Source organism: Typopeltis vanoorti, chromosome 13 (assembly GCF_054136105.1).
Source record: "Typopeltis vanoorti isolate ZY-2024b chromosome 13, IOZ_Tvanoo_1.0, whole genome shotgun sequence".
Taxonomy (NCBI): domain Eukaryota; kingdom Metazoa; phylum Arthropoda; class Arachnida; order Uropygi; family Thelyphonidae; genus Typopeltis; species Typopeltis vanoorti.
Genome location: NC_143561.1, coordinates 43,755,694 through 43,778,354, shown reverse-complemented (window position 1 = coordinate 43,778,354; position 22,661 = coordinate 43,755,694). Strand labels below are relative to the sequence as shown.

The 22,661-nt window shown below is 36.4% G+C and overlaps 1 protein-coding gene across 1 annotated transcript in view; it reads left to right on the top strand.

Annotated features, from left to right (window-relative positions):
- Window positions 1-22,661, top strand: part of Sgt1 (suppressor of G2 allele of skp1) — a 153,546-nt gene that overhangs the window by 10,597 nt on the left and 120,288 nt on the right. Inside the window, exons 2-3 of the mRNA XM_090402953.1 lie at window positions 3,772-3,820; window positions 22,313-22,403. Of these exons, the coding sequence (XP_090259079.1) occupies window positions 3,772-3,820; window positions 22,313-22,403 (140 nt within the window). The remainder of the gene's footprint in view (window positions 1-3,771; window positions 3,821-22,312; window positions 22,404-22,661) is intronic.

Sequence of the window (22,661 nt, the reverse complement as noted above, 5' to 3'; positions counted from 1 at the left end):
TATGCTCCTAAGGGAAACAAAGAAGAAAAGTAAGGATCTTGATATATTAAGTAAATAACTACACGGAGTGCATAAAAACAGAAGGGCTGATGTATCTATCCTCATAAAACACCAATTGGAAATTCAAATAAAAAAAAGTTGTGAAGAAGGGAAAAAGTTTTATAAAGGGAACTTTTTTCAAGCCTAGTTTGGCTGAGTGGTTAAGGTATCTACTGACCAACAGGCTGCAGGTTTGAATCCTGTATATAATATTAACTGTTATATTTTTATATATGTTAGAAAACAAAATTTAGGTTGCAGTGTAAAATGTATTTCTTGTGGTAGTTGTAATCAGAAAAGTTAAAATGCTGGTATAGTTCATTGAACTATACCAGCATTTTCTGTCATACCAGCAGGATTCTATGACAAATTTTCTTCTCTGAAGATGTGAAATAGCACTGCAGTTCATGAAATAGCAGTTATTGCTCTTGACTCATGATCTTTATTTTAATCTCTTAAGTTTTAGAATTTTTTTAATTGAGCTGAGCGTAACTGTTTATAAGCTTCATTAAAAGCTTAAGAACAATGTGAGACTGAAAACAAATTGGGTTCATTTAAATATACAGGAAAACCTCGCTTATCACGAATTCAATATGCGCAATAAGAATACATGCAATTTACAGACAAAAATGCTGTTATTGGTGATGATGGGTGATAGATACCATGGATGGTAGTGGTGTCGTAGTTGGAGAGTTAAGTAGTAGTGGAGAGGATGAGATGTATTTAGCTAAGTAGAGTAGTGTACCCTCCCACGATGAGCCCTTGGACTCCCTGGAGGTGTCATGTAATAATAGTAATAAGTTAGTGCAATTGAGTGAATACTATTTCCTGCTTTAAATGATTGATTCATCAGTTGATGTGATTTTTTTTACATTATGCAAAATTTTTTGTCACCAATCTGCAGCAAGCAGCGACTCTTGTTAATGTAGCTGGCAATGGCATTTTGTGGGCTGTGGCCGGTGACACTTGGCAGTTGACTCAAAGCTATCATCGCAAGCGCATCTACAAACTCTGTTGTCTTGCTCAAAAACCTTTTCTTTATTTTGCTTTAATTTAGATACCTATGAGGCTTTATTATATTCAACCCCCTGATATGGAAAAGAGAAAGACTGATAAAGAAAGCGGCAGTAATAAAAAGAGAAGAAAAGTAATTACGTTAGAGGAAAACCCGAAGTCATTAAGAGAACAGAACAGTTAAGTAAGAAATGACCTCCTTCAACTAAAACAGCATTCATATGAAGAAGGCTAGAAAATGCCAGCAAAGGTTGGTCGATTGGTAGAGCCTCTGCTACTAATGGCTCGCAAAAAGTTAAGCAAGTTTGAGTGCGGTTAGTAGTTGGAAAGGATCAATCATTCGATGCTGTTGGCACACTCTTCCTCGATGAGTCTTTGGACTACCTGGAGGTGTCACATAATAATAATAATTCAGCCACATGTTGACTGCTGTGCACATATTTGGTCACCTGCATTTCTTGGGGATCAGGAGGTGGTGGAGAGGAAAGAAATTGACCAAGCTGGTGACATGTCTGCAGAATGTTCCCTATGAGGGTAGATTAAAGGTGTGTGTTGCAGAGTTTAGCCAACAGGCAGAGGAGAGAGGATATCATGCACTTATAAGTTACTAAAGGGATTCTATAAGATTGATGCAAAATAAATTTTTCAGTACAATGGGAGTAGAGTGAAAAAACAAGAGATCACACTTGGAAGTTATCTAAGAGTGTAGTTAGTTAGTTAGGGTTTGCAAACTAGGTTCTTTACTAGAAAAGTGGTGAATGAGTGGAATGGATTACCAGATGTGGTTCTGAACACCCCAACAGTGAATAAGTTTAAGATGTATGATTGGTATTGTATTAATGGATAGTGTCAGTCTCCTATGATGAGTCTTTTTGATTTCATGGAATACCCATATAAATAATAATAATATGAAGGTTGAAATGTCAGAAAGTTCAAGTTATTACTTTTAATACAGTAGTAATCTCCATAAGTTTACTAAAATGAATGCAATCACCATGAAACATTAAAAGGAAGGTAAAGTGGTGGCAACTATTATACATCTTAACAGATTTAGAGATTGTAAAAGAGAGAGGAAAGAAATTACTGATGATAATTTTGGCAAACAGCAACTATGAAAATATCTATAGAAAATGCAATTCCTAGAATCTGAATGTCTGCATTAAAAAGAGTGAATAGGTGAGAGGTGGATTATTAATCTTATTGCTCTGTTTTGAACAGTCAAGAATTTAGGAACCTCTGAGTACCACCTTTGATGCAAGAGCAGTATTCATTGGTGAAGTAAATTTGCAGTTTATATTATGTTAATATTCTTCAGAGTAAATTGACAAACTGGGCAAAATAAAAATATTTTCTTATATAAGGAGGCTGTATGAGTGATATCTGTGTGTGTGTGAGGGGGGGGGGATTGGAAGTTAATGTTTTTCTAAGACGAGAAATCATCAGTTCTTGAGATTATGGTCTTATTTAAGATAAACTAAAGCTTTTTTTTTTTCAAGAATTAGGATTGAAGTACAAAGAATGTTAAGGCCAGGTTATGTGAATCAGAGACATGGAAAGTGACTGAAAAACAAGTAACTGAATTAAATTATTTTGGAACAGAATGTTTGCATAAAATATTAAAAATATTTTCTGCTCAGTATATAACAAATGATAAATTATGTAAACCAACTTTGCAAAAAACAAAAGTATCACCAGTAAAATAAAAGGAATGGGCAGCAGAGAAATTCCAAGAGTAACTTTGACATGAATTCCTGTAGAAAAAGGGTAAAGCTGAAATTAACTTGACAGAAAAAGGAAAGAATGCTGTTTGGGACAGCTGGAGAGAAGCAGAATTAGTGGCATAAGACAGATGTATCTGAAAGAAATGGATCTTGGCCTCATGTGCTGGAGACATAAGTAGTATCATGGATGACAACTTTTTGTGATTGAGATGGGTATCGAATCATGTTGTGGTTGCAAAACATGATAAAGTGGAACTGCATGACTGTTACATTATAGATGCTTTAAATTTACATGACTTTTTCAAGAATCTTGTTTGTTATCCTGTATCATTCAAATCTAAAATAAGACTCAGTGGGGTATAAAATATTGTCATCTGCAATACAAATATAAATTTTGCTTAACAGCATTCAGACTGTTAGAAATGGCTTCATGGAATAGAACCCATATTTTCAGCTGTCTGTGTTGTACACATCTGAACCAGTTGTCCCTTAATGGTTTCTATAAGCCTGTGTCAACCTGATGATAATTAAAATTGTTAGTGAAATACGGTATAAACAAGTAATAAAACATTTACCTTTTCATTTAAAGTAGTATTGTGTCTCATTTGATATAAAAGCCTCAAAATTACATTATATTAGAAAGGACTGAAGTTAGAGCATAATTGGACTTATTAAAAAAATCTACCGGTAGTTTTAAATTTTGTTAAGGAATTAGATATTTATATTTTATATCTGTTGTGTGTGCGGGGAGGAGACATCTTTAGTAATATGCAAACTTGCATATTACTAAAGAAAGAATTATTGCACATTCCATTTGAATTTTCTATAAATTTACTAAATAACGATTGTTAAAATCTTTCACAGATAAATTTTTTTAACAGTTCCTCCTTTCTGCTAAAATCCTTTGTACCAAGAATAATTGTTCTTAATCATTTCTTTATTTACTAATTTACAGTTTTAAACTAATGAAACAAATTAATGAATTTATCACTTGTAGGAAAGGAAATGATGCATTTGTTGATGAAAAATATGATGAAGCTCTTGAGGTAAGCTGCATGTATGTGCATAAAATGACATAATAATAATATAAAATAAAAAAATTAATGAATATTTCTTGCTGTGTAATAATTCTCACATATATTTATTTTTCATAAAATGCATAATGGCTTCCTTCATCCATGCAAGAGTTATATCTGGAATCTTATGGGATGGATTTTATTCAAATTTGGTATTTATAACTGGGACCTGTATTGTTTAACCTTTATATCAGTGACATTGTCAATGGATTGCAGGGGGATATTCAATTGTTTGCAGATGATGTGAAGCTGGGAAGGGTTATTAGTAATAGTGCAGACATGACAGTCCTTCAAGAGGATTTGAATAAACTAGTCAGACAGGTAAACGAATGGGGTGTAAGTTTAATGCAGCAAAATGTAAAGTCTTGAGGTTTTGGATATATCAATGGGAGGCTGCATACTCAATTGGAGGAGCTGTACTGGAGGAAGTAGGGGAGACGAGATCTGAGGTTGATGATTGATAAAAAACTGAAATTCAGGAGCATATTGCAAAGGTGATGAAGGTAACTCAGAGGATTGCTGCAATGCCGAGGACGTTGACCTGCAAAGATAAGAGTTATCGTTCCATTGTATAAGACCCTGATCAGACCACATTTAGACTATTGTTCTCAAATTTGGTCTCCAGGATTCAAAGGTGATAAATTAACTGTGGAAACAGTTCAGAGACAAATAATAAAGATGGTTTCAGGACTGTACAATCTTAGTTATGAGGATTGGCTGAGGGAATGGGGGACTGCAGAGTTTGGTGGATAGTAGAGGTCATATGATTGTGACTTTTAAACTGTTGAGAGGTAGTTATGGTTGACATTGGAGAGTTCTTTCGCTTGGTGGAACAGTGGGAAGGAGTGATAACAAGGGGCCCATCCCTGGAAGTTACAAAAGGAAGCTGTGAGCAAGAGGCTGAGGAGTGGTTTCTTTGTGTGGAGGGTGGTTGAATTGTGGAATGTGTTGCCTGATAGTGGTGAGAGCAAGAATTGTCAGTGAGTTCAAGGAGTGGTATGATACACTTTGTGTTTCCTAGGAAGGGCCTCCCATGATGAGTCTCTTCACTTGGAGGCTTGAATAATAACAATAATAATTCCTTATAAAAATTTGTTGGACTATCACAAATTTTGTTTATTCAGGTCATTTGCAGAAGGAAAACCATTCTTAATTATGTGGCAATAACTCTTCTCTGGTTGGATAGAATTTAATAAAATTTCATATTTAGATGTATACTAGAATATGTCGATGTGGTTCAGTTTCAGCCAAATCATTGTTATTGACAATATTGGAACTGATGGTAATAATTACACATTGGCTGGATGGAATTTAATGGGACTTGATATTTTGGATCTCTCTCATACAAATATATTATCTTCTTGACCTTCATGGAGTCGAGACTCATTGTGGCTTTCACTTTTGGTTTTAATCAAATCATTTGTAATGGCAAAATTATATTAGGGAAAACAAAATAGTCGAATTATTATGCTGGCTTTTTTTTTTTTAATGAGCCAAAAACAGAATAATTCATAAAATCCATGTTCTAACTTATGATACTTGTGGTTTTTTACAGAAGCATTATTTGATAGAGCTCTTCGAACACCAGGATTTGTCACAATCAAATTCAGCTCATAACAAAATGAAACACAACTTGAAACTGTCTCACTTAAGTAGTTAGAAAAATAACATGATGTGTAATTTGTCATATTGCCACTACCATGCTAAACTAGTGAATGTAAAAAAAAACATTTTTCACATTAAACAAATGTTTATAACTGATGGTCAAAAGTTATCTCAGTAAGTTAAAAGAAGTGCTAAAATGATAATTGCAGTAGTAAATTCCAAAGCTTGTAGGTATTGATTTTTAATTCAAGAATGAAACTGTTTTTTGCTTCTCCTGAAAAGTAGCCAAATGCAGATTCACTAGTTTGATACTTTTCAGGAGTAGCAAAAATAAATTAAATAATCAGTCTTGAATGAACTTAAGATTATACATGTGGATAGGCTTATGTGTTCGTCAGACATGTTATGATAGGTTTCACGGTATAAAAGAACACAGATGGTTAAGCAAATAACTATTTATTAACTTAAGGCTAATATTTCGCTGGTCTTATATCCAGCATCTTCAGAGCACACAACACAAAGTTTGTTACAAAGGCAAGACAACCACAATCCGGTGTAACAGTGGGGACAGTATAAGTGATTGCAGCGTGCAACACAAGACTAAAGTCCTAATATGGCGCCATCTAGGTAAAAAAAAAAAATTCAAGTTTTGAAATAGTAGTCCAAATGATAAAAAATAAAAGTAATAGATATTAATTTGGTCTTAGGATGACTGTCTCCCAAATCTTTGGTAGATTTATACAGCCATACTTGTTAAGGTTTGGGGTATGTTTCAAGGCTTCTGTTGATTCCAGGAACAACCTCTCTGACTTGTAGAAGCTTCTGTGCATTACTTTTGTTTCTTTCCAATTGATCCTGTGTGCAGGGGTATCCAGAGCATGGTCTGCCAGACTCGACTTACCATAGCGAAAGTGTCGGATATATTTTTTGTGTTCACTGAGGCGGATGTCCACATTTCTTCCTGTCTGTCCGTAGTAGGCTTGATGGCAAGAACAAGTCACTTCATAGACACCAGGATGTGATAAAGGAGTGCATTTGTCCTTGGGTGAACGGATGAGAGTTGCTAATTTTTTTTATAAGGTTTAAATACTGTGCATACTTGGTGTTTGTTAAGCACCCTAGATATCTTTTCAGATGTGCCTTTAATGTATGGGATGGTGATTGTTTTGTTGTAGTCTTCTGTGGTAGATAGAGGGGATTTATGGGTAGCATTTAGTATGTTATCTATTTTATGGGGATTATAACCATTGTTTAAGAAGGTTTGATGTAGGTGAGAAAGTTCAGCAGTGAGAGCACTGTCATTGGAACAGATTGCTCTAGCTCTATGGGTTAGTGTTTTTAAGATACCATATTGTTGAGAAGGGTGATGGTGTGATTGTTTGTGTAAGTATCTCCCTGTATGTGTGGGCCCAGACACATTGAATACATTTTTAGCGCACCTAAATAGCCAGCATCCTAAAATCCACTTTACAATGGAACTAGAAGCCAATGACTGCCTGCCTTTCTTGGACACACTGATCACACGTCTTCCAGAAGGTACCTTATCATTTTCTGTTTACAGAAAACCCACACATACAGGGAGATACTTACACAAACAATTACACCATCGCCCTTCTCAACAATATGGTATCTTAAAAACACTAACCCATAGAGCTAGAGCAATCTGTTCCAATGACAGTGCTCTCACTGTTGAACTTTCTCACCTACGTCAAACCTTCTTAAACAATGGTTATAATCCCCGTAAAATAGATAACATACTAAATGCTACCCATAAATCCCCTCTATCTACCACAGAAGACTACAACAAAACAATCACCATCCCATACATTAAAGGCACATCTGAAAAGATATCTATGGTGCTTAACAAACACCAAGTATGCACAGTATTTAAACCTTATAAAAAATTAGCAACTCTCATCCGTTCACCCAAGGACAAATGCACTCCTTTATCACATCCTGGTGTCTATGAAGTGCCCTGTTCTTGCCATCAAGCCTACTACGGACAGACAGGAAGACGTGTGGACATCCGCCTCAGTGAACACAAAAAATATATCCGACACTTTCGCTATGGTAAGTCGGGTCTGGCAGACCATGCTCTGGAGACCCCTGCACACAGGATCAATTGGAAAGAAACAAAAGTAATGCACAGAAGCTTCTACAAGGTCAGAGAGGTTGTTCCTGGAATCAACAGAAGTCTTGAAACATATCCCAAACCTTAACAAGTATGGCTGTATAAATCTACCAAAGATTTGGGAGACAGTCATCCTAAGACCAAATTAATATCTATTACTTTTATTTTTTATCATTTGGACTACTATTTCAAAACTTGAATTTTTTTTTTTTTTTTTTTTTTTTTTTTTACCTAGATGGTGCCATATTAGGACTTTAGTCTTGTGTTGCACACTGCAATCACTTATACTGTCCCCACTGTTACACCGGATTGTGGTTGTCTTGCCTTTGTAACAAACTTTGTGTTGTGTGCTCTGAAGATGCTGGATATAAGACCAGTGAAATATTAGCCTTAAGTTAATAAATAGTTATTTGCTTAACCATTTGTGTTCTTTTATACCATGAAACCTATCATAACACGAACTTAAGATTATTTTATTTATTTTTGTTACAATTAGATTCTTTTTATTGGCTAAATAGGTTTGAAATAAATTTGTTTCTGGCTGGATGGAATTCAATGTAATTTAGCATGACTAATTATCAAATTTCTAATCATTAAAATTTGGAATAATTTTATAAGTTATACCATTTTAATGTTAAAATTGGAAGGCCTCCATTGCTCAGTCAGTTTAATGAAATCCTTTGTTTTAAACCCCAGTCTTTCCAATTCCACCAAGGCTTTGCAGCTGTAAGTAAGTTAGCTGGTCTCATGCAGGGTGACGGGGTTTTTCATCATGGAAACTGGCTAGCAAGCCACTTACCATTTTACACGCAATACATCATTTACCACCTTATCCTAAAATTATGGATAAGGTGTTTCAATAGCCAATCTGGGCAGGTCATGAGCTTGTACGTACTGTGCATTTTTATATTATCAGTGTAAAAATTGGTGAGAAACATTTACTTGAAAGTTTGGCATATTTTGGGTTTGTACAGCTAGTAGATGAGTGGATGAAAAGTAGTATTTTGAGTGGAAAACTGATGCCAGGTGTTCTTAGAGGCTTAGTAGGTGATTGGTGTGGTACTAGGAAAGACTAGAGATAAATGTCCTCCATTTTGTCTAGGTAAGCAACAGTGAATTATGATCCTTTTTGCATGGAGGGGGGAAACACCTAGCAAGGCTGTTTAAGCAGCATTAAAGGTGATAAGTTTATTCTCATCTCATCAGAGAAGAGCATGAAGGTCTGTGTATTAAGTACTGGTTGTAGTTTTTGAAGCTTTGTTTGGGTGCTGTAAGTTGTGTCATTTTTGAGTAGAGGGAATGGAATGTATCATCAGCCAAACTATGGATGAGCCTGTTAACTAGATTATGGATAGCATTATGAATCATATTATCAATCATATAAGAAATAGTCATTTATGTATAAGAAGAAAGGGAACAGATAAAGCAAACCCCTAGGGCACTACTGAATTGTGGAAAGTCCTAAGAGTGGAGGCCATCCATCATGACATGCAGTGATTGACCAGAGAGAGAAAAACTGGCTATCCGGTTAGGGAGCAAAAAAGTACAAAGATTGGAAATCTGCTGAACAGTCTTAATACCAAACCCAGTCATATTTGGAAACATCAAGAGCAATTGCACAGATTTCTCCAAGCCTTTCATGATTCATAATTACAATGGTTATGATAATATTGTTTCTATATGAGAATACTGTTACAAAGCACAGTATTTAAGGGACTATTCATAGATGCACTGTTTTGTGTAGATACATGGTCATGTTTGGCTATCCTTAGATTCTTGTTTTTGTAACAGCTTTTGTCCTATTTTTGTCACTGAATTCCCAAAACTACCAAATCAGAATCAGAGAACCACTAAGCCACGTGAATTACTGATTTTTCCATATTGCAAGAGATGTACACTAGTTTTTTTTTTTTAAGTGGCATGCTTTTAAAAAGGTTTCCCATCTCTCTATTGCACTTTTTTTTTCCCCCCTGCCAATCCATCTTTTTTATATTTGGTTTCCAATTTCTATTCAATGTTCTTTTTTTTTTTTTTGAATCCATTCAGTTAATATAGGGAGAGGGAAGAATAAGATTAGATTTCCCCTCTTATGGTGATTCCATGATAAGCAGCATGATAATTTTGTTTTCTAGGTTTGAAGATTAAGGAAGACTAGAGTATTAGAATTGCTGTTAGCATGCCAAGAGGAAAAGTGAAAGTGTTGATTGTTTTGACAAAATGTAAATGATTTGAAAGGTATAATATATGGAATGAGAGAAAATGTGAAAGTTACTGAAAGAAATGAAATAGTGAGAATAAAGATTGTGTTCTCACAATATGATAAAAGCAAACTGAGAAGATTGGCCACAGTTACAGATGAGTCAGTCCATAGATTGTGTAAAAGGAATGTATATACCTTGTAGATGTTATTATTATTATTACCACGGGCTACTCCAGGAGTCCTTAGACTCATCGAGGGAGGCCCTAAACATCATGTTCACACAGCTGTTCAACATTCTCACAGTATCTATCATACCTTGCCTTGAACTCGCTCACTGTCATAGCACCCACAACAGACTCTGGCAGCTTATTCCACTCATTTACCACTCTAAAAGTAAAGAACCCAGCTCTAACACCCCTGCTAACCACGCTCTTGCCCAGCTTCCATGGGTGTCCCCTAGTTCTCCCACCACCAGTCCTGATCTCAAAAATATCATCTGAATTAATCCTATAAAATCCTTTTAGCAATTTGAATGTCTCAATCATATCTCCCCTTTTTTGCCTATCAACTAGTTTCTGCAACCCACAAATCTTCAACCTGTTCTCATATGGTTCATTCCATAGACCTGCTATCATCTTAGTCACTCGCCTCTGGATCCTCTCAACCTCCTCCCCATCAAGAAGGAACCGAGGTAACTAAATTTGGGCACAGTAGTCGAGATGAGGTCTTATCAGGGCTCGGTACAGAGGTACAATAACTTGTTTTTCTCTGCTCGTCAAGGTATTTTTCAACAACCAAGTGAGTTGATGAGCTGATTTAGCTACTTTCGCAATGTGCCCCCTAAACTTCATCTCCCTATCCACCAACACTCCCAAGTCCCTGGCCTCATCAATCTCTTGGAGTACAGTTCCACCAATGTGGTATACTGCTGCTAATCTTTTCACTCCGAAATGCATAACCTTACATTTTGTCACATTAAATTGACATCCATTCTCCTTAGTCCAGAACTCCAATCTATCTAAGTCATCTTGCAAGACTTTGACATCTTCTGCATTCACTATCGCCCTACCCAACTTTGCATCATCAGCGAACAAATGAACTGTCCCACTTAGACCATTCCCTATATCGTTAATGAACAGATTAAACAGCAGTGGTCCAAGAACAGAACCCTGTGGCACACCACTAGTCACAGGCCGTTTTTTGGACTCTACTCCTGAATAAACTACTCTTTGATATCTCTCCATCAACCGCCCAGCTATCCATCTCACCAACCCTATATCCATTCCCATATGTTGTAGTTTACAGATTAGAATTCCATGTGGTATCCTGTCAAACGCCTTTGCCAGGTCCAGCAGTATCACTGTAAACCCATTTCCCTTATCCAGTTCAGCCGTCACCTTGTTATAAAACTTGAGCAAGTTACTGAGGCATGATCTACCCTTCACAAAGCCATGCTGTCCTCTGTACAGTATCTCATTTTCATCAAATGTTAAGATTAAATGTTAAGAGTAGATGTTAAGAGTAAATTTGAATGAATTTTGAGTTAGTTACATGGAAAAAGTGTTGTTCTCACTGAACAACACTTTCTCTGAGGAGTATAAAATCGAGAAAACCAGGGCTATTAGTTTTTCTATATGAGATGTACATAAGCAAGCACACCTGTCATTTATTTGGAATTATGGCCAAAGCTTCTAAGGTTATGAGGCCAACATATCACTGTTAATTATTTGTGTTCTTCTGGTTAGTTGCCTATTTAGTAGGTGAAAAACCTTAATTGCCAGGAGGAAAAACTGCCATCTTCATATGTGACTATCTAATTCATGTGCAGTTGATGAAAGCTCGTTTAAAGGTTCTTCACATCATACAGATTCAACCAGGTCTTTCTGACCAAAGAGCATCATCAATATCAGCTGCATTATGGAGGCTCAGCAGGCATCCTCAGGAGAAATGCGTTTGAGAATGGAAATGGGGAAGGAATGTCAAATGCAGTTTTATTGGTCTTGAATCTAAATAGAAGGGTCATTACAAGATTGTAAATGTAATGTGAGAAAAGGCTACTTCTAGGTGTTAAAATTGTAATAAGTTAGGCCACCTGTCTAAAGACTGTTTTTGTAGAAATAAGTTTAATCCTAGAGAAATAAATCTAAGGGTAAGATAAATTCAAATTGGTATTAGTAAAAAAACTTACATACAAATATTTAAATATAAAGGAATGATGTCTAAAATTCAAACAAACTAATATTGACTAAGTGGGGGAGAATGTGAGAGAGCTATGAAATAAGTTTAAATTTTAAAATTATGTGTGATGATATCGATAATTTGTTATTTAAATATTGTTGTATGATAGCTGTGATTGGTAGGTGGCATTCAGCTTAGTTAAAGTTTAGTTATTTATTAAATTTCTTTGTGTTTTTTATGTGTAGTTTTGAGCATGAGCAGAAATGGTAAGTGGTGAGAAGTAGAACAGCACGAAAGATGAATGGAAGTGGCACAAAAATGGCAAGGTGTCATAAATGCAATATGTATGCTTAGGGAGAGAATGAAGATATTTATGTGGAGAGGATTAATAGGAGAGATGAGAGAGTTTGGCTGTGTGAGAAGTGTTGCATGTTTATGGATTATGAGATGTAGCAGTGACAGACAAAAGATCATGGATGTAGCTATGGATGGAAGTAAGCAGAGTTGATGGTACAGTTGAGGCTTGAAAGATGATAATGGTAAGATAGCAGGTGTAATTGGTTCTGGTGTGCAGTATAAAACAGCAGATACACAAGGTAGTGAAAATGCAATTGGTATGAATGGCAGTGAGAAGGTAATTGAAAAGATGAAAGTGGAATTGGTAAAGATGAGGCAAGAGATTAAATATATGAGGAATGAACTGATGAAAATTATGGATTTTCATGGAAAAGTGAAGAAGAATGGGTTAAAGATGGCCTGTTGAAAGAGAGAATGATTCGAGAGTAGCCCTGTATAGGGATTCGATGATTAGAGATGTGCCAAGTGAAAAGGTGCAGAAGGTTAGTTTTCTGATTGGTAGAATGAACAGGGTAATTGAAGCACTGGATGAAGGGAGTAAGCAAGCAAAAGAGTTTCTGGTGGTAGTTGGCACAAATGATTTAGCTGATAAGGAGGATGTCAGGAGGCTCTTAATGGAACATGCCACATGAGAAGTGTAGATGATAGTTTCAGGAGTCAATGTGTGAGTGTGCAAAAAAGATTAAGATAGTCAAGCATGTTTGGGGTAACATTTAGGTCTGAAGAGAGGTAATATCAGTGATGATAGGGAGGAAGTTGGTGAAGTGAAGAATGGAGGAGTTGTATCCAAGAAATGAGGTCAGTGAGACTTGTTATAGAAGCAGAAATGAGCTAGCGCATATATTTAATATTGCTAGAAGTATTTGAAACAAGGGAAATGAAATTGCAGCATTGATAATTTGCCACATATCACATATCACTCATTCCAAAATTTGTTGGAATGAGTGATATGTGATTGAATGAGGATGACATTCTGACAGGAATAGAGATGGGATATGTAAATTTTTGTGAAGGCAGACAGGATAAAAGGAGTTGATGATGATGACAGAGCAGTTGTGTGCCCATCTAGAGTGGAGATAAAAGGAGCAAATAATGACTAAGTTTTGGAGCAGTATGGTGTGAAGTGGAGGTGGGCATAATGAACTGTTTAGTAGGATGTTGTTATAGACTTGGTAATGTGGAAGGTGGTGAGAAGGAAATATATAGGCAAATTAGAAAAGGTGATTGAGTGGGTGATTTTTCAATTATGGTAATATAGACTTAAATGAAGAGACAAAAAAGAAAACCAGGACGTCCTCTTAAAAGATTTAACAATAACCTCTAAGGCTGGAACAGGCCATGCTAGGCTTAAATTCTTGATATGCATGATGATCATGAAGAGACAGTTTTTGGAACAAGAATGAATTGCTTAAGTTTTTGGAGGGACAGCTATCTTATCTTAGGCAGTATAACAGAAGATACATGAGCATTTGAGGATCTTGGATTTGATTATTTCATCAGAAAATATTACTGTAATGGAAGTGTCAAATCTTCTCCAGTTGGTGATAGTGACAGTGAACATGAGGTGATCACTTTGGTGGTGGTCAGCCATGTCAGAACTTTTGTGAGAAAGGGTAATATGTAGAACTATGAAGCATGTTATGGACAAACTCAGAAAATAGCTTACAGCTATGTCATTTAATGAAGAGTTGAATGGGAAGGAAATCAGTGGTGCTTGGTTCCTGAGTAGGGACCATCTGACAGAGACAGTCACTGAGAGTATTCCAAAGATCAGGGAATTAAATAAGACAGACGTAAAATGAATGACTAAAGAGATGAAGTATACAGTATTAAAGAAAAACGCATTGAAGAGGCAGCGCAAGATGAGTGGCAGTAATCAGTTACATTAAGAGTACAACAAAGAAACAAAGGAGTACAACTGATATTCAATTTTATTCTGCTCAATAATAATTGATCACTTCTGGTTTCAAATTTTGTTTCATAACCCTTTCTTTTAGAATTACATGGTGATCAGCATTCATTTTAAAAATTTATGGAATTTACAACCGTGTTAAAAAAAACTTTTTTATTATCCCAACCTTTCGATCTTCGCATCAAGATCATCATCTGGAGCATACATCAAGAAAGCACTTCTCAGAGAGCAGATCCAAGCTACCAGAAAGAATCTAGCCGCTACACAAAACCAGCTACTAAAAGAAAAAAATTGAACTTTCACTCTACGTAAACGAAGATATATGGATGATCCTAGAAAAGATTACAGACAACACAGCAAACTACATCCTCCAAACGAAGAAAGGAAACCGAATTTCCAAATTCCAAAGACTAAAAGAACGACAAAACCTGCCGCCATATTCAAAGTTCGCCGCAGTGAACAACAACAACCAACCAGAAGCAAGAAACAATAGGAGCCACCAATCACCCACAGGTATCAATAACATAGTCAACCTATCTAACCACGCTCTAAACAAAAATGAAATCTCTATACTAAACAAAGGTTTAAATTTTGCTATAGCACCGAAATCGATAAACAAACTTGAATTTATGTGTAATACTGAAAGAGGCATAAGATTCATCCCTAATAACGTAGCAAACAAAATACGTTTAGAAACTGCCAACATTTTAAATCATAACAAATAACTAGCAACATTACTAAACATGAATTAACAGCAATAAAATCACTTAAAACAAATCCAAACATAGTAATAACCAAAGCTGATAAAGGAAATGCCATCGTTATTTTAAACCATACCACTTACGTAGAAAAAATGAATCTGCTAGTCTCTGACAATAACACATACCAATTAGTTAACTATAACCCAGCCAACAGAATAAAAAACAAAACAGACACTACTTAAGTCAATTACCACATGGCTTGAAGATACGGTCAAAAAACTATTTTCTCACTACGCGCGTTCCCCAAGAATTTACGGGCTACCGAAAATTCACAAAGAGAACACACTATTAAGACCTATAGTTGAAGAAATTGATAGCCCGACATATCACTTTGCCAAAAAATTAGCGGCAACACTCAAGGAGTTGGTAGGTCATTCCCCCTCCTATATCAAAAACACACAACACTTCATAAACACCATCAAAGACATTACATTAGAAAAAGACTATTTATTAGTCAGTTTTGACATCTCTACCCTCTTTACGAATGTCCCAATCAATGACACAATCCTTCTCCTACAGAACAAATTCCCTCCAGATATCACGGCGCTCTTTGTGCATGTATTACGGTCGGGTTATTTTGTATGGCAAAACGCCTTCTACTTACAAAAAAAAAGGCATAGCCATGGGCTTGCCATTATCCCCCCCCCCCCATTGTTAACTTTTACATTTTTACATGGAACATTCTGAGCAACTTGCCTTAGGTTCCTCTCCTAAAACCCAAAGTCTGGCTTAGATATATTGATGATGTTTTGGCGATCTGGTCCCATGGCCACCAGACATTAGACACGTTCCTTAGCCACCTAAACAAACAACACAAACGCATACAATTGAAAAGCACAACATACTTCTGTTTCTGGATACACTTGTCACACGTCTTCCCTCTGGCAATCTTTCCTTCACTGTTTACCGAAAACCGACACATAGGACAATATATACACATAAACTCCTACTACTACCCAACACAAAAACTAGGTGTCATTAACATGCTAAAAAACAGGTCTCAGACGATCTGTTCCAACGAACAGGCACTGAAAGACAAATTTAAAGTTATCATTAATACTTTACAAAAAAAAGATGGATACAACCTACTTTTCAATTTGTTCATCAATGATATTGGAAAGGATTTGAGAGGAAGTGTTCACTTGTGGAAGGAGGGGAAAATAGTTCCACTGCATAAAGGTGGTTCCAAGACTGCTGTTGTAAATTACCGACCGGTTAGCATATCAAGAATCATTGTCAAGGTCTTAGAGAAATTAGTCAAGAAAATAATACAGGATTGGATAGATGAAAATGGGATATTGTATGGGGGACAACATGGTTTTGTGAAGGGTAGATCATGCCTCAGTAACTTGCTCACGTTTTATAACACAGTGACGGCTGAACTGGATAGGGGTAATGGGTTTACAGTGATACTACTGGACCTTGCCAAGGCCTTTGACAGGATACCACATGGAACCCTAATCAGTAAACTGGAGCAGATGGGGATAGATATAGGGTTGGTAAGATGGATAGGAGGGTGGTTGAAGGAGAGATATCAGAGAGTGGTTTATTCAGGAGTGGAGTCAAAAAGACATCTTGTGACTAGTGGAGTGCCGCAGGGCTCTGTTCTTGGACCACTGCTTTTCAATTTGTTCATCAATGATATTGGAAAGGATTTGAGAGGAAGTGTTCACTTGTTTGCTGATGATGCAAAGTTGGGTAGAGCAATTGTGAGTGCACAGGATGTCAGAATTTTACAGGATGATTTGGATAGTTTGGAGGACTGGGCTAGGAAAAATGGATGTCAGTTTAATGTGGCAAAGTGTAAGGTTATGCACTTTGGGGTGAAAAGAATAGCAGCAGTATATCGCATAGGTGGAACTGTACTCCAGGAGATTGATGAGGCCAGGGATTTGTGAGTGCTGGTGGATAGGGAGTTGAAGTTTAGGGGGCACATTGCAAAAGTAACTAAAACAGCTCACCAAATCACTTGGCTTATGAAAAATACTTTAACATGCAGAGAGAAGCAAGTTGTTGTTCCTCTGTATCGAGCCTTGATAAGACCCCATCTGGACTTCTGTGCCCAGTTATGGGCACCAGGGTTTCTTTCTTGTTGGGGAGGAGGTGGAGAGGGTCCAGAGACGAGTGACCAAGATGATAGCAGGTCTGTGGAATGAACCTTATGAGAACAGGTTGAGGATTTGTGGGTTGCAGAAATTGGACGATAGGCGAAGGAGGGGTGATATGATTGAGACATTCAAATTACTGAAGGGTTTTTATAAGATTGATCCAGAAGATATTTTTGAAAATATGACTGGTGGTGGGAGGACTAGGGGCCATGCATGGAAGCTGGGCAAGAGTGTGGTTGACAAGGGCTAGGTTTTTTACTTGGAGAGTGGTAAATGAGTGGAATAAGCTTCCAGAGTCTGTTGTGAGTCTACAACCGTGAATGAGTTCAAGGCAAGATATGATAGATACTGTGTGAATGTTGAATAGTTGTTCCAGACATGATGTTAGGGCCTCCCTCGATGTGCCTGTCGACTCCTTGGAGTTTCCCGGGACAATAATAATAATAATAATAATATTAACAAAATTCTCTACAAAACCTCATTAAAAAACAAAGACAGATAGGATGCACAATTCCTATCAGACAAAAAGAGCATAAACGACACATTAAATATAATAATTATGGTGAAGCTGGCCTTTCTGATCATGCCCTGTGAATATCTTACATAGAATTGACTGGAAAAGCACTAGCTGTCTACATCGCACTGAAACATGGTATGAACGGAAATTTAAGGAAGCATGTGAGATTATTATCAACCACCCCAATCTGAACAATAATGATGGCCTAAAAATCTCAAACATATGGAAGGTATATATTCGACCCATGGGATGTTCCTCACTAAGAACAACTATAAACAAGACTGTAAAAATTCTAGTATCCTAAAAGCAAAAATAAGAATTGTAATACTAAAACTAGGACATTATTGTTTCTGAAAGAAAACCATCTGAAAGAAAGTTTATTCCTGTCATCGTAAATAGAATTTAGCTTGATATATTTTATTTTATTTTATTTATTTTTTCCACTAGAGGTCATGCCAGTAGAATAGCATGTGATCAAATCATTGTTTCTTTAGCTTACAGTTAATAATGTAACTCAGCTTGTCTTGTATATTGATGTATGCTCCAGATGATGATCTTGATGTGCAGATCGAAACATCGGGATAATAAAGTTTTTTAACACTGTTATAAATTCCATAAATTTTTAAAATGAATTTGTTTCATAATCATTTCCTACTTTACTGTTAAGATTTTCAAGAAGGATCAACTTTTCCTTTTTCTTCATCAGCTGTCTTCTTTAATTCCTTAAAACTGAACTGAATTTCAGGGCATTAGAGAAGGCCTTAAATTTAATGCCTTGAAAATAAGTCATTGTCCAATTTCCATTGTAATATTTGCTCATATCATTCTACTTGATATTGCCCTCCATTCCAGAAGATTATCCTCCTGTTTAATATTGAATGTGCATCTTGTATTTGTTGCTTAGAAGAATCTTGCCTGTTTTTGTCTTCTTTGTTTTGGTAACACTTGCTTTGATCTGGTAATTATCCATTTCTTCTACTAGTTCCATTTCTTTTTCTTTGAAAATGGAAAAAACATTATTGTTGATGCTGCCAGTCTTGATACTGATGTTGAGTCGGGGTTCATTCCAGTAGATAACCTTTTGCTGTTCACCCTTGTACCATTATTTTATTTTGGTTTGGTCAGTTAAATTTCAACTGGCAGCCTATCCTTGTTTGTTCAGCTCCAGGTAGATACCTACTAACAGAGTAAATACCACAAGAAGGTGAGGATTAGACATTGGCTCAGAAGTCCCCATTTGGTTCTCTGTCATTAAAAGGTTGTGTGGAGATCTCTCAGTTTTCCATCTTTGAACTGTAAGCAACCCCAAGAGGTTGTTTTATTTATTTTAATGGAATATGCAGGAATCCTTAATTTATAATTATTTACAGTGGGGACTTCAACTATTGGAGATATAGACTGGAAAGAAGAAAGATCATGTTGGCAGAAAAGAAATGGAATTTATACACCTACTCAGAGATAATTACTCGAGGCAGCATGTGATGGATGACACCAGGGGTGTGTGAGAGTATTGGGCCTGGTAATAGGATCCAGAAGAGTTATCCATAAACAAGATGGCCACATTGCCTCCATTTGGCAAAAGTAACCATGTGATCTTGACTTGAGATTGTAAAACATGAGGAATATTTTGTCAAGAAGGAATATATGTGGAACTACAAGGCAGGTGATTATGACAAGCTTAGGAGGAATCTTGAATTCGTGCCATGGCATAAAACACTGCAAGGGAAGGATGTTAGTAGTGCTTGAGAAATAGTTAAAAGGCATATGCTGTGGGGGTATATAAGGAGAAAGTTGAGCAGCAAACTCATGAAGAGAACAAGGCTCAGGCAAGGAAGATAACCAGCATGGTAAAGAAGGAAAAATCAGATTATGAGAAGAATCTAGCCAAGCAGGCCAAAGGAAATCCCAAAGAGGTCTTTCATTACACGGTAAGTAAGAGGAAAAATGACTATGAATGAATAACCTTAACGAGTGACAGAAGCAGATAAAATGGTTGAGTTACTGAATGACCACTTTGCAAGGGCATATCATCCAAGTGAGGTTACATACTGTAAAATATGTGACAGACTGATGTGGGAACAGAGGTGAATGAATTGGAGGTTCTTAGGATATTGTAGAATCTCAATGTAAATACAGCTGTAGGATTAGATGGAATATCAGCTCGGGTTTTGCAAGAATGTGCAAAGGAACTGGCAATGCCTCTGACTAGGCTCTTTAATTTAAGTCTCAGCTCTGGTAGAGTCCCAAGAGAGTGGAAAGAGGGTAGAATAGGGAGGTTCTAAATCAGTAGCAAATTATAGACTGATCAGGATTTTACCAGATTATTTGTCATCTGAGCAGAAAATTAATCTGCTCAGATGACAAGGCCCTGACTATTGAACTAAACCACATCCTCAACACTTTCTTAGCCAATGGCTATAACCCCAAAAAAATCCAAAAAATACTAAAACCTGTAAACCACAACCCCCCTTCCCCCCTCCACAATAAAGATTACACCAAGTCTATCACCATCCCCTACATCCAGGGCACCTCTGAAAAAATAACCAATATCCTCAAAAAATATGACCTTACTTCCTGTTAACAGACCATATAAAAAGTTGGCATCCCTTATCCGCTCTACCAAAGACCAACCACTTCCCCTAGACCTACCTGGTGTATACCAGGTCCCTTGCAGCTGCAAATTGTCCTACTTTGGCCAAACAGGCAGAACAACAAATATCAGGATTTCAGAACACCAAGACTACATCCGGTTTCACCAGTACAGCCGCTCTGGGCTGGCAGACCATGCCTTAGATACCCACCATAAAATTCGTTGGAAGAAAACAAAAATAATTCATCGCAGCAAGTTTAAATACAAAGGATTATTCAAAGAATCTTCAGCAACTCTAAAAAACGTTCCTAACCTTAACAAATTTGGATGCATGAAACTGCCCCAAATTTGGGAGACTTTCATTATGAGAACTTCAGCCCAACTGCCAAGACTACCAAATTAGCCTGCAAGAGGGCACCATTAGGACTTTAGGAACAATATTAGTTTCTTGCTTTCTTCCTCATTTTATTTGTGTTAGTTCCTGAGTGCAGATACCATATCTTTATGTTCCTGAAGATGGCAATGTGATATTGCTGAAATATAGAAGTTATTCATTAAAGTTACCTTTAATTAATATACTTTATATGCGTTGTTAATTCCGTAAACTAATTACCAGTTATGTCTAACCAACGTATAAGTCTTGCTACTAGAATCAGGATTTTACCATTATGCCTGAGATAGGCATAATGGTAAAAGTACTGGAAAAATTGGTCAAAGAATTCAAGAATGGGTGGATAAGAATGTAATACTGTATGAGGGGCAACATGGCTTTGTGAAGGGTTGGTCATGCCTTAGAAATTTACTAACTTTTTATAATAGAGTAACAGCTGAGTTGGATAAAGGAAATGGCTACATGATGATTTTGCTGGATTTTGCAAAGGCATTTGACAGAATATCACATGGAACTCTGTTATGCAAATTAGAACAAATGGGATGGATATGACACTGGTTATGTGAATAAGAGGGTGGCTGCTAGACAGATATCAAAAAGTGTTTTATGGAGAGGCAGAATCAATGTGAAAACAGGTTACTAGTGGCATGCCACAAAATTCAATGCTGGAACTGCTACTGTTTAATTTGTACATAAATGATATAGGAAATAACCTGAAAGGAAATATTCAGTTGTTTGCTGATGATGCAAAATTAGATAGAGTAATAGTCAATCAAGGCAATGTGGAGAGTTTGCTGGACAATTTAATAGACTATCAGTATGGACTAAAGATAATGGATGTCAGTTTAATGTGGAGAAATGTAAAGTTATGCATTTTGGAATACAAAGATTACAAGCTGTGTACCACATTGATGTAACTACACTCCAGGAAATAGATGAAACTAGAGATTTAGTAGTAGTGGTGGTAGACAGTTAGTTTAGAGATCATATTGCTAAGGTTGCTAAAGTAGCTCATAAGATTACTTGGCTATTGAAGAACACACTAAGAAGTAGAGATAAAGAAGTTGTTATTCCTCATTATAAGGCCTTGATACGTCCACATCTGGATTACTGTGCTCAAACCTGGTGTACTGGATTGCTTGGGGATGAGGAAATGATGAATCAGAGGCAAGTGACCAAGATGCTGAATGGTCTGAAATATTCCCTATGAGGATTGATTGAGGATGTGTGAATTGCAGAGGTTGGTTGATAGAAGAAAAAGAGGGGTTATGACAAAAACATTTAAGGGTTTTATAGGATTGATGCAGGGGAAATGTTTTAACACTTGGATAGGGAGGCCAGAACAAGAGGTCATCCCCTGAAGTTGAACGAAGTGAGTAGTAGGAGTGTGAGGACTAGAATTTTTGCTTGCCAAGTTGTGAATTGAGTAGAATGGGTTGCGAGTCAGTTGTGAATGCTTTATTTGTTAATGGGTTCAAGGAGTGGTATGATTATGTGGATGATTTGGGTTTCTCGCAGTGAGTCTTCGGACTCCATGGAGGTGCCTGTACAATAATAATATGAACTACAGATGCTATAAAAACATAAACCATACCATGTTTGGTTTATATTTTCTTATCTAACAGAATTGCTATTCTGCTAGATAAGTGTACTTGCTCATTAATAATTTTGAAGGTAAAGTGTAATCCATTAATACATATTTTTTCACATAGTTTTATGATCAAGCCATAAAAGAAGATGGTGAAAATCCTGAATTTTTTTCAAAGAGAGCTAATGCACATTTAAAGCTACAAAATTACAAAGGTAATTTTTTGTTTTAATTATGAAAGTATTTATCTTAATTTTGTTATTTTTGCAAGCTTGAATAATTATTTCTCTTTGATGTTGCTTATAATCAAAACTTTGATAATGTTTACATATTGCAAATGTAATTAGACCAGATTTTTATAATGTGATGGCTGACTTTTTCATGCTGCCAGCAATCTCAATGCCTTCTTAAGCTTATTCTCTTTTTTTAAAAAAAATTTCTTTGTCCTTCCTTTCCTTTCTTTCTGCTGTGCT